The sequence below is a fragment of the Leptinotarsa decemlineata genome, unplaced genomic scaffold (assembly GCF_025532065.1).
Source record: "Leptinotarsa decemlineata unplaced genomic scaffold, Ldec_3_MD MMD2_tig00000008_RagTag_RagTag, whole genome shotgun sequence".
Taxonomy (NCBI): Eukaryota; Metazoa; Arthropoda; class Insecta; order Coleoptera; family Chrysomelidae; genus Leptinotarsa; species Leptinotarsa decemlineata.
This window is the reverse complement of record NW_027412537.1, coordinates 7084163-7096388: the sequence shown is the minus strand read 5'-3', so window position 1 is coordinate 7096388 and position 12226 is coordinate 7084163. Positions and strand designations below refer to the sequence as shown.

Here is a 12226-nt window from a genome sequence, read left to right as displayed (position 1 = left end):
AGTTATTTAGATTTTATAGACAATGTTATGCCATTTTCATTTAATATCTGTCAAAAAAATTATTTAAACATTTTTTCCGTTAACCAGCTGTCGCCTCCTACAAAGACAAACCTTGTGTGTGCTAAGAATTTACAAGGTCTTACCTTTCAATGTGCGATAATTCTAGTCTTATAACTGTTTTATTTCTATTAGTACAAACTGATCAAAATTTCCACTACAGTTCATGAGCCTTCAGGTTAGTTGTGAAAAAAATGTTGATTATTTCAAATAACTGGAATTGTATTTTCTGGTCAAATTTAAATAATTTGTTTTGAATGTTTTTCATTTAGATTTTTTGAACGATCACCTGGACTTGAATTTTTGTCATTAAGAGAATTTTGAAAAAAAACATGCAAAATATAAATGAAAATATTTTATTGATACATTACAAATCAATAAATTGTGTAAATAATGTTTACTTGTTAACAACTTAAATAAAAGTAAAACATTGTAAACACAACAAAGTAAATAACTTAGAAAAATTCTTAATTGAAAATGTTTAAAATCACAAGCTGCATTATTTACAAATATATTTGCCACCGTTTCAAAAAATCTTAGGTAAAACAGGACCTACATCAAAATAACACACTTTTGCCTTTATATGAATATCAATATTTCTTTTGTGATAATAATGTGAAAAATAATTGAATAACAAACATAAAGATCTTTTTAAAAATGATTTTAAATATCACAGACAAAATGTTATTCGAGAGAAACCAATAAACTTTTAATAGACCAGTAAAAATATTTTTTATAATTCATTAACATATCAGTGAGATATGTTCAGGTACAAGAAACTTTTAAAGCAGGAAAAAATCTTGCGAAAAGGTCTCTAAATGTCAAAGTACTATTACAACTGGTTATTAAAAAACTTTCCAACAAAAATAAAATAAAATATTGTCAACCTAAATATACTAATTGATGTATCATACAAAATCAACTCCTAATTGACAATCAATACCGATTTGTCGTCATTGGTTGGAATCCATGGTAGGGAAAATATTGTTTGCCATACGATGTCGTCACTGCTTAAAAATCAAATTCTTTACAAGGAGATTCTCAACTCACCACTCAATTCGAAACTAATTCCTAAGCTCTCGAGATCATTGACTTGCTGCTGAGTAATCATTTGTGAAGGGGGGCGCCCTGTAGAAGGCTGCGACTGTGCCGTCCTGGCTCCAACGACAGCACGCAACTCCTGCCGAACGAATTCCGATGTGGGGCCAGTTCCAGACACACCTAACACAAACCAAGCTCACAACATTGCTCATCACAAGCTAGCAGTTCTCTAAGTACAGTTTTCGACAGTGTTACATAGAGAAACAGTTTTTGGTGGAAAAAATCTGATATAATTAATGTTTCATTTTAAAATGGCATGCATGATTTGCAGTAAATCTCCGAAGGATTATACAAGTGGTGGAATCAAATAATTTATTGCGAGATTTTCCCAAAAATGGCATACAAAATCACAATGTGTTTTACTACTTCTTCTTTCAATAATCTGAAAAAATCCCACAATAAAATTTTTGCAATATTTTCAAATGTTTGCAATATGTTCAAATGTTGGCAATATGTTTAAATAATTGCAATGTTTATCATGTGTATTCATCACATCAAGTTTATAAAACGTTTCAACTTCTGTTAACCAACACAGGAATCAAGATGAATTTTGGTACAAGATTTCAATCTCCGAGACAGCATTCAACTTTAGAGAAAAAATGTTTTTATTTTCTAACCATACATTGGGTTAGAAAAACTTTTTCAAATTTTCAAAATCCAAAAAATTGAGTGAACTGTTTTATAAATATTCGATTGAAAAACCCAAATGCAGCTTGTTCAAAATATTTACTGTTTCAACTTTCTTTTATTTTACCACATATTTTTTCCGAATTTGATTGTTATACAGCTGCATATAACTATATATAACCAAAAAGTCTTGAAAAAAGGAATCAATATTCAAAAACACATTTCAATATTTAATTTTTGAATGTTTGTATTGCTTGATAGAAAAAGATAAACTCCATATGGTTACTAAATCTTATGAGTTTGTCTTAAACTCTCAATATGATTTTTACATAACTTTTCATCTATCTATGATCCCTAAAGTTTTATACCTAATAATACTGTTTTATTAAAATCAACATATATTTTCATAATTTAAGGTTAATTTGTTGAAGAATACAATGCAATTGTATTTCAACACATTGTATTTGGCCTTTGTTTTTCAAGTAATTGCCTTGCAGTGAAAGCTACAGTGGAAGACAGGGAACCAATCTCGAGAATTTAATTTTACGTTGATCCCTTAGATGGCGTCTTCGTAAAAGCAGATGTCATGGCCTTTATTTACTCATGCTTACAAGACTCTGAATATTCTTTTAGTTGTGCCTTTTTTATTATTGGCTCCACAAACAATTCATTACAATATATTACTAGAAAAATATCTCAGATACTTTTTCATTTGGGAAATGTGTAAATTATTTTTCCTGGTCATATAAAAAAAATCATATAAAACTGCAAATGTCAAAAAAATCATCACTTTTCCAGTGTTCACTTTTTTATTGGCTATAGACGAAGTAAGTGGCTTGTGCAGTAACTTCTTGTAATTAAGGAATAAAAGTTTTGATTGAACACATCTGATTTCTTTTTGCAACCTCAAGATATTTATTTGAAGAGAAGTTTCACAGTTTACGCAAAAAACCGACACATGTAACATTTAATAAAATATTCAGATGATTTTCAATTTCCAAAATAAATTTTTTGTTCTTTCTTTACCTCAGCTCAAATAACACACATACTGAATATCAGAGAACCATAGTTTTATAAAAAAAAAGTAATGTATCAGATATTCATGCTTATTACTGCAGTTCTCCCAGCAAGTATACAAACTACGAATGCAAATCATGCACATCCCATTTGAATGAAACACTAGTTATAAAAAACGGATGCTTCAGCCGAACAACAAACAATGATCCTTAAAATAATAACAGTCAAAGCACAAAAAACACATCTAAACTAAAAACAGCAAAAAAAAAACAAAATATAAGCACACAATCAAAAGCAACATAAAATCAGCAAGGATAACATATATCTGATGATTTTAACCCATGGCGATACACTTGGGAAGATGGAACAAACTTGTAGGAACACAAAGGAGAGGAAGTGAAGAGGTTTTCCCTGGTGATTTTAGCACAGCTATGAGGCGAGCACATGTAATGTAATAGATATTATGAATGTTGTTAGACACAGGGTAATGTGCCAATGAGTGCTTGGTGATGATGGTCACAATCCTAAATCCTCAGAATTACAAAAACGCTATGTGACCTTCTCAATTGTTTATGAAAAATTTTAGGCAAGACAGTATTCTCAATTCAGTTTGATAAACTTATGTCACGACCGACTTATACGGCAGTAAGTAACAACATTTAAAATTGATCAAGTATTAGAAAATTTTCTGATACTAAATTTAATTATTCTGATTCTAATCTTCCGAGCATTCCGTTTGCTATTATATCTGCATCATGTACAATAAAAAGGCAGGTCAGATGCACAATGTTTGTGAAATATTATTACATTTTATTAATAGTAATAACGATTTTTTTAATGAAAAACAGACTGTTTATTGCTATAAATAATCTAAAAGATTCATCGTTTTGTTATTTCATAAAAAAAAATTGAAAACTATTTCAGAAGTCCTCCCATAAACATTAAGTGGTTAATGATCAATTCTTGGAATTTTATGAAAATAAGTTCAACAATGTTGAGTTGGTCGTTCAATAGGGACTTTGTTTTCGTTAATTAATTTCTAGGGATTTCAGAAGGTTCAACTTTTGTCAATTACTCTTTTTGTGTGATATATCATAGTTCATGGTAAAATCGTGGTTGTCCTCCAAAAGGTGGCAGGCATAGGTGGAATTGGTCTTTTCTACTTCAATATTAGTTTTGTAACTACAGTTGTAGAATAGTCAATGTATCAGTTCAACTCAGGAAACTACTGTGAAGCGAAACGAGTCTTAATTAAAGTTTTAAGTGTAACTTACAATTGGTTCAACAAATCCTTCTATAATTTTTTTTTATATTTGTACAGCAGTTCATAAAAATTATTTTTGACTTGATCAACATGACCGACTATGCTGGTTAATTTTTCCCAAATTAACAATATATGTACCTGATTCAGTATTCGGTCCTACTATTAGACAGATTATCAAAAAATGTATTCAAAGCTTACAGAATCCATGTATCCGATTATTGTATTATATAACTCGAAGAAATGCTACAACTTCAGCACAATTTAAATCATCTTTCTAATATAAATCAGCAGAAGATTACAGGCAACTTGAAAACACAAAATAATATCTGTTTCAAAAAGAAAATGTCCACTAACTAACACCATTCTAATCCTCAGGGTTCTATATTAGGTCCACTCTTATATATAATATATGTAAATGATTTTTATAGTGATCAGTTCGTTATGTATGATGATGACACATCTTTATTGATAACTCAGGAAAATATTAAAGCCACAGTTAATAAAGCATCTGATGAAATAAAAATAACCCAAAAGTGGTTGTCAGACAATGCTCTCTTGTTGAATGAAAGAAAAACTGTGCTTTCACGTTTTAATCATTCAAGAACCACTCCAGATCACAGTTTACTTGTAACACCAATCAATGGATCAATTCAACAAGACGAGACAAAATTTTTGGGTTTGAATATAACAGAAAATCTCAAATGGAACAAGCATATTGATACGATTTGTAAAAAGATATCCCCAATATCTTATTGTATTCAACAACTACCCTGGAATGTAAATAGATCACTCTTATTAATGTGCTACCATGCATACTTTCATTGTAATATTTCCTATGGTATTATAGCTTGGGGAGCATCTAGTGATTGCTCCAGAATACTCAAAATTGAAAAAAGAACCATAAGGTATATAGCAGGAGTTACTAGAAGGACAAGTTGTGAACTCATCTTACAAAATCTCAGAATATTGGCTGTTACAAGTATATACATTTATGAGATATTAAAATATGTAAAATCGCACATAACCAGTTTTCCTACTCTTAATGATAATAAGAATTATAATACTAGAAATTCCCTACAGTTGGAATTGCCAACACACAGATCAGTTGTATTTGAATCATGTCCAAGGCTTATGACCATTAAATTGTACAATAAATTTCCAAGTACAATAAAAAATCTGGCTGTAAAACAGTGTAACTATCAAATCAAAGAGTTTCTCCTGGATACATCATATTATTCACCCAAAGAATATATGGATGATAACTTATGACCCTGTACATGTGTAACATTTTAGGAAGATTTTAATAACGATGCTGTTACATAAATATCACATTATTTTTGGTTTTGACTATCAGTATGTACATGTCTAACATTTTAGTCCGATTTTAATAACGATGCTGTTGCATGAATATCAGATTATTTTAGGTTTTGACTATTATCTAAGTAAATTGTATATTGTGCCTCTAAGTGCACGGAGTTTGTATTTTTAATTTTGTATTTGTAAACGTTTTGACATACTCAATGTCATCTATAGATGATCAAATTGAATAAAGATTATTATTATTATAATGTTATATCTTCTATTTCTAGTTCTCGTTCATCCGTCCAATCTGTATAATTTTTTTCTTATTCTGATTATTCCATCGATGATTAGTTTTTGATCACTCCATGCAAATATATCGACTCGGGCGTAATAGTTATTCATTTTTTTCCCATCAATATCGATTATTTTCCAAATGTAATCAGTGTTACTTTTTCCTATTTCTGTCTGTTTTTGTTTATGAATTTTTTTCTTCTTTGGATGAGCGCTACTTTACCCATACGAGAGATGAAAACTATGTCTTTTTCAACAACTGCGTCAATACTATGACGATTCTTCATACTATTATTACTGCAATAAAATCATTCATTATTATCATCATTTTCACTTATTCAAGATATCAAGTTAGCAAAACATTGAGAAGGTATCACATACAAAATCGAATAAAAACAGATTCTGAAGATTTACGGTGGATGTATTGATAGTGCCCCTAGCTTGCCAACGGACGACAACTTACCAGGCTGAAGATGAGGGGCAGCTCTGCCCCTGTCTGCGCCATTGTAGGCTAACGATAAACCCGTCTGATCATAACAGTACTGGGAGTCTTGTTGGTACATCATTTGGGGTACGGTATGATGGGGTTGGATAGAGGAATAAGGGTGGGGATGGTGTTCCCTGCCTGTGTACGACCGGGGAGAGCCCAGCCCACCTGTAACACACGCCACCCTCTCAATTCATGATGATTCTCCTACAGGGTGGATCATAAAATATTCATGTTCCTCTCGATAACATCATTGAAGCCAAATTATCATTATTTGGTGCTGAATGGTGTTGAATAACAGCAAACTTGGCCCGCAGGCTTTGTTATTCTTTATGGAATTTACAAGAGTTGTCCATTTCCTAACAATAGTTGTATGATGTATTTCAAATAATGTCTAGCTATTTTATTGGTTAATACATTCAATTTTATCCTAATCAATTGAACTACTGAACTATAAATTTAAATTCCATATGGTAATATTACCATTGAGATATCTGAGTATAATATTTATGAATGAAATGAAAAAAAAATGAACGTTGAATGACTTCATCTCAGACTACATTTCGGCCACTTTTCATCTGCAGTCACATTGACGAGAATTAAGTCAGCTTTTGTTTATGACCTAATGCCCAACCAAACATCACTTAAAAAAAGTCAAGACATTTTTAAATTTTTTCCAGTTGTCTTCTAGTTACATTTTGTTGAAAAAAATTTGTATATGGACTTCAACATATTCATAGGATATCTAATTTTCTTTAAAAAATCCTAAATGTGAATTGAAGGTAAAACATTAAAAAGAGAAATTTCAGTATACAATTTTATTAAAAGTATAACACATAAAAATAGCTTCGGCTTATCAATCCCCAATTTCAAAAGGCTATTGAAAAATGAGAAAGATTAAAGTAACTGTGTATAATATCATTATTTTAGAAATGTAAAAGTTTCTCAAAACTATCTATCTTAAGAAAATATAAAAATTAATGACATTTATCTTTTTTTATAAGAACAGAAATCCCCTCGGATTTGAAAATAATGATTTTGTAGGCCTTGTTGTAGGGACCAATCCGTTTTCATTGTGATTTTTTTCTAAATAGTCTATTATGATAGATGAACGAAGTGAAACTACTCAAATTTGAGAGGAACATTTCCAACATCTCCTGATTTTTGTTAAGGCCAGCGAAAATTCTCACACAATTTAAAAAAAATCAATACTCTAAAAGACTCACCCAAAGTTATATTTCTCAATCAAACGTCTACAAATGGATATTTAATTGAGGAAAATAACTACCTGGCAATTCTACCGTGCATTGTAACCATTGCAAGTTCTAATTTATAATATTCCTACAAATGCATGGATAACTAACTCAAACCATGCTAACATGTCTGGTAAAGAGTAATAGATTTTTTCTATTAGTAACTCTTCAGATTGATTCATCCATAGCGATTTAGTTACTAATATAAAAAGAAAAGGGTAGTATGAAAATTGCAGAATTCAGTAAATTCAATTAACATATATTGTCAATAAATTATGAAAGGAATTATCTACAATACATTAAATCAATTGAAAAGCAAGACATACTTGGTAAAGAAGGTCTAATCATGTGAATAGATAATTTTGTAATCTAATTCTGGATAGTTCTGTATTAGTAGTTTAAGAGGATAAGGAAATGCTTCTAAATCATTAAAAAAAAACTTAGAAAGAACTGAAACCTGCAGTGAAATATATTTTCGAATTATGAACACATAACAAATCTCTAAGACTACTAGCCAAAAACTCGAAAAAAGTAAAAGGCCTTTTCATAAGGGCTTACTCACATGAAAGCATAAATATACTGCCACCCGGAGGTCTTATTTTTTTTACATGTACACCAAGCACTATCAAGGGTAAGGAATAAAAGTCCATCAGGGGCATTGATTATCCATTCTTCAAGAGAAAAAAAATTCCTAGGCCTTCCAGACATAAAATATCAACAAGAAAACTCTAAAGAAATATAATCATCAGCCGATCCTTTCAAATACAACGAGGAACGACTCTATCTGAAATAAATTCCTTTCACACTTGTTTCTCTACTGAGCAGATTTCGAAAAGATGTAATCGAAATTAGATGATGAAAAAACAATTTTTATTCATTGTCGTTTAAATATGGTATGACGAAAACTTTAAAAATAGTACTACTGAATGATGCAATTCTTACACAACCCAAGAAGTAGTTATTTTTATACTTCTAGAACGAAATCAAAGAGTTCTTAAGTCTCAACAAACGATATCAGTTCTAGATTCTAGTGAATACGAAAGATTTCTAGAATGTCTCAACTATATGTGAAGTATCATTCAATGTAAAAACTGTCCTACTGATATTTCAATGAACGATATGCATACCTGGCAGTTGTGTAGTGGCAGTAGGCACGCTATTAGCGCGCTGAAGTCTCAGGTACTGACTATTGAAGGCAGAATTCGGAGAACTGGGCGGAGGGAACTGGTCGCTAGGATAAGGCGAGTGTCTTGTTGGTACAGATCCGGGACTGTTGAGGGATCGTTGCTGTTGCTGTGGTGGCCTCTGAAAATGTTTCATCATTCTTAGAATCATTTGTTAGAATTCAGATAAAAAAAAATACTATACATTTGATTGCTTATTCAAGAGGCTTCAAAATATTAAGCTAGATTTAGATGGATTTAAAAACTAAATCATTTTGAGTAACACAATGATGAATGCATTAGTCATGTCTGAATTTTTTTCTTGGAGTGACATTGGATAATAATTTTTTACTGTGGATTTGTAAATATTGTTTCAAATTAATCCATCAACTTCAACTTAGGGGGTTAGGGAATATTTCTACTCATAAAACATATGTTTAGTAATGCTATATTTTGTATAAGAATGCTGCAAATATTCTAATCGAAGTCCCACTTTACATTATTTGATTTAAAAATCTCTGGCCTGCCTGGCCAGTATTTACGAGACAAATTTATCGAGATCTTCTAGAGCAGGGGTCTCCAAACAACGGCCCGCGGGCCAAATCCGGCCCGCCAGTGTCGTCAATCCGGCCCGCGACAGCCAATGATTTACTGTCATCAATCTGGCCTGCGACAGCCAATGATTACCTAATTGTTGTTACTATTGCTGTGATAAGTTGAAGAAGAAAACACAGAATGATAATTACTCGGTTTTATTATATTATTAAGGTAAAACTTAACGACAGAAATGATGACAAAGAAAACTCAACTTAAGTATCTAAGTTTAAGCAAGGGCAGAAACTGGCCCTTGGAACAAACTGAAAAAATCATTATGGCCCGAAGGCTTCAAAGTTTGGAGACCCCTGATCTAGAGTATTGAAACTTCTAAGCCCAGAAGATGACAAATGATATAGCAGGGGCATACCACTCCTGTATTCAGAATAAATATTATGGTTGAACCAGCAAAAAACTGTGTCATTTGGAAAATAAATGATTACCTAATTGTTGTTACTATTGCTGTGATAAGTTGAAGAAGAAAACACAGAATGATAATTATTCGGTTTTATTATATTATTAAGGTAAAACTTAACGACAGAAATGATGACAAAGAAAACTCAACTTAAGTATCTAAGTTTAAGCAAGGGCAGAAACTGGCCCTTGGAACAAACTGAAAAAATCATTATGGCCCGAAGGCTTCAAAGTTTGGAGACCCCTGATCTAGAGTATTGAAACTTCTAAGCCCAGAAGATGACAAATGATATAGCAGGGGCATACCACTCCTGTATTCAGAATAAATATTATGGTTGAACCAGCAAAAAACTGTGTCATTTGGAAAATAAATGATTACCTAATTGTTGTTACTATTGCTGTGATAAGTTGAAGAAGAAAACACAGAATGATAATTACTCGGTTTTATTATATTATTAAGGTAAAACTTAACGACAGAAATGATGACAAAGAAAACTCAACTTAAGTATCTAAGTTTAAGCAAGGGCAGAAACTGGCCCTTGGAACAAACTGAAAAAATCATTATGGCCCGAAGGCTTCAAAGTTTGGAGACCCCTGATCTAGAGTATTGAAACTTCTAAGCCCAGAAGATGACAAATGATATAGCAGGGGCATACCACTCCTGTATTCAGAATAAATATTATGGTTGAACCAGCAAAAAACTGTGTCATTTGGAAAATGAAACAAAACTGTTCAAACTTCAACTTATGAAAAATGCAACAATATTGATAAATCAACTTTGTTCACTTTTTGATGTCAGAGCCCTTCGAGAGCCTAATTTATCATTGATATTCATGGTTTAAGACTTCCATAAATCCCATAAATGGTATTTTGCTTACAGGGGATGTCCATGCTATTGCTAACTGTCCATTTCCTTCCATTCAAAAAATTCAATTCGATGTTATCAAAAAAGTTGAAATTTGGTGCAATTCATTCAAACTTAGAAGGTTCCAAAGAGGGTCGAGAAACTCTAATTGCAACTGAGAGATATGCCATCATAAAAATGTTACATAGAGAAATTTACTTACGGTGAGCTGTGCACTGAGCATTGGATTCTGTTGAACGCTCAATCTAGCTTGGGTCTGCTGCCAGTTGGCGGTTTGGTTGCTTCCTTGTGGGTACGTCTGCCTGGGAGACAGCTGAGAAGTGAACTGAGACTGGGGAGACAGTCTAGCACTCTGATTCTGAAAACTCCCAACTGTGCTCTGTGGGAAATTCTGCTGGCTCAAAGGTGAAGTCGTCAACTGTGAGTGAGGCGAGTAGGGTTGTTGACTTCCCACCCGCGGAGTCTGCTGATTCAACTGACCCCCGAAGCTTGGAGACAACTGGGGCTCAGAAACGCTAGAAGATCGCTGCAAAGACACATTCGGGGCGACTGTGTTGTTCAAAAGACTGTCAATGTTCTGCATGGTATTGATCTCGTTCGCTGCAGCGTTGGACGGAATCAACAGCTGTTGCTGTTTCTGCTGATGCAACAATCGGCGCTTTTGTTCTTGTTGTTGCTGCTGCTGCTGAAGCAGCTGCTGTTTTCTCAACAACATCTGGTTGTTGATGTGTCCGGCGAACTGCTGCTGCTGTACTGTTCCTGATCGCATCTGTGCACGTTGAAACTTGGCCTGAGGATAATTTGGTGGAGGGGGAAACGCCAGAGACGAATTATTTTGATTTGGTAACTGGAAATTAAATTTGTCTTGTAATAATAATTATGGACAATATATTTATTAGAGGAATTGTATTTCTGACACAGAGCAAATTCTTTTTAAGCAGTAGCATGAGAAAAACTGATCAATACTGGGCATGTTAATCAGCCAGAGCCCCATTATTGATCTCACAAAAATTCTCATTGGATGAGAAAACACTATGAACGATCAAATTGGTTCATAATTTCTTGACCAAAATTTAAAAAAAGGATTGTGTCTATTTTTCATTCTGATTATTACTGTTCAATCCGATACTTGACAAAAATCCATCATAAGGAATGTAAATAACTCTTTATTGTGAGATATTCCCTTCAGCTTCTTCAGGTGAGTTCGTCACTATCAGTGTGTTCATACTGATGAAGGAATATGCCTGAGGAAGCTATTGTGAAGTGAAACACATATTGTAGGTTTTTCAACTGCTCAGTGTTCTCACAACCAATTGATACTTGAATGCATATTATTTTCCATTTCTGTTTAAGAAAGTTTCTCCATCGTGTGTCAAACTGTTTCATCTTGAGACAAGCATTTTGTATTTGAATTATTTTGAATACTAGCTCAAAATTAACGGAATGGTGGTACAACTTTACAGAAAAGTTAGGTAACTGTTGCTACACAAGAGAGGAATGTCATACTGATGAATATTCAACATCATCTCGTAATGGTACAGGTCTCTTTTTCTCAAACTACATGTCAGAAAAACATTCAGAACATTATCCTTATTTGATGCTATTCAATAAAAAATTTGATTTGAAAAAATTGCGGTTCTATTTTTTCAAAACGTGATTGAAATATTCAATTACAACTAATTTGAAATAAGGTTCAATTCATTACTATCATTTTGAATTATCTACAACCATCATACTTTAGATTGTATAATTTTGCAGAAATCTGACAGAAACAGATTCATTTGAAAATTA

At 32.5% G+C, this 12226-nt stretch overlaps 1 protein-coding gene across 10 annotated transcripts in view; it reads right to left on the bottom strand.

Moving 5' to 3' along the window:
• Nucleotides 1–12226, bottom strand: part of tai (basic helix-loop-helix family member taiman) — a 503475-nt gene that overhangs the window by 8502 nt on the left and 482747 nt on the right. For 9 of the 10 annotated variants that reach the window (XM_074170929.1, XM_074170926.1, XM_074170931.1 and 6 more), the window contains 4 exons: nucleotides 10638–11282; nucleotides 8527–8704; nucleotides 6123–6314; nucleotides 1108–1278 (listed from right to left, as the gene is read on the bottom strand). In XM_074170929.1, the coding sequence (XP_074027030.1) occupies nucleotides 1108–1278; nucleotides 6123–6314; nucleotides 8527–8704; nucleotides 10638–11282 (1186 nt within the window). The remainder of the gene's footprint in view (nucleotides 1–1107; nucleotides 1279–6122; nucleotides 6315–8526; nucleotides 8705–10637; nucleotides 11283–12226) is intronic. The other variant, XM_023164763.2, reaches the window with a different exon arrangement.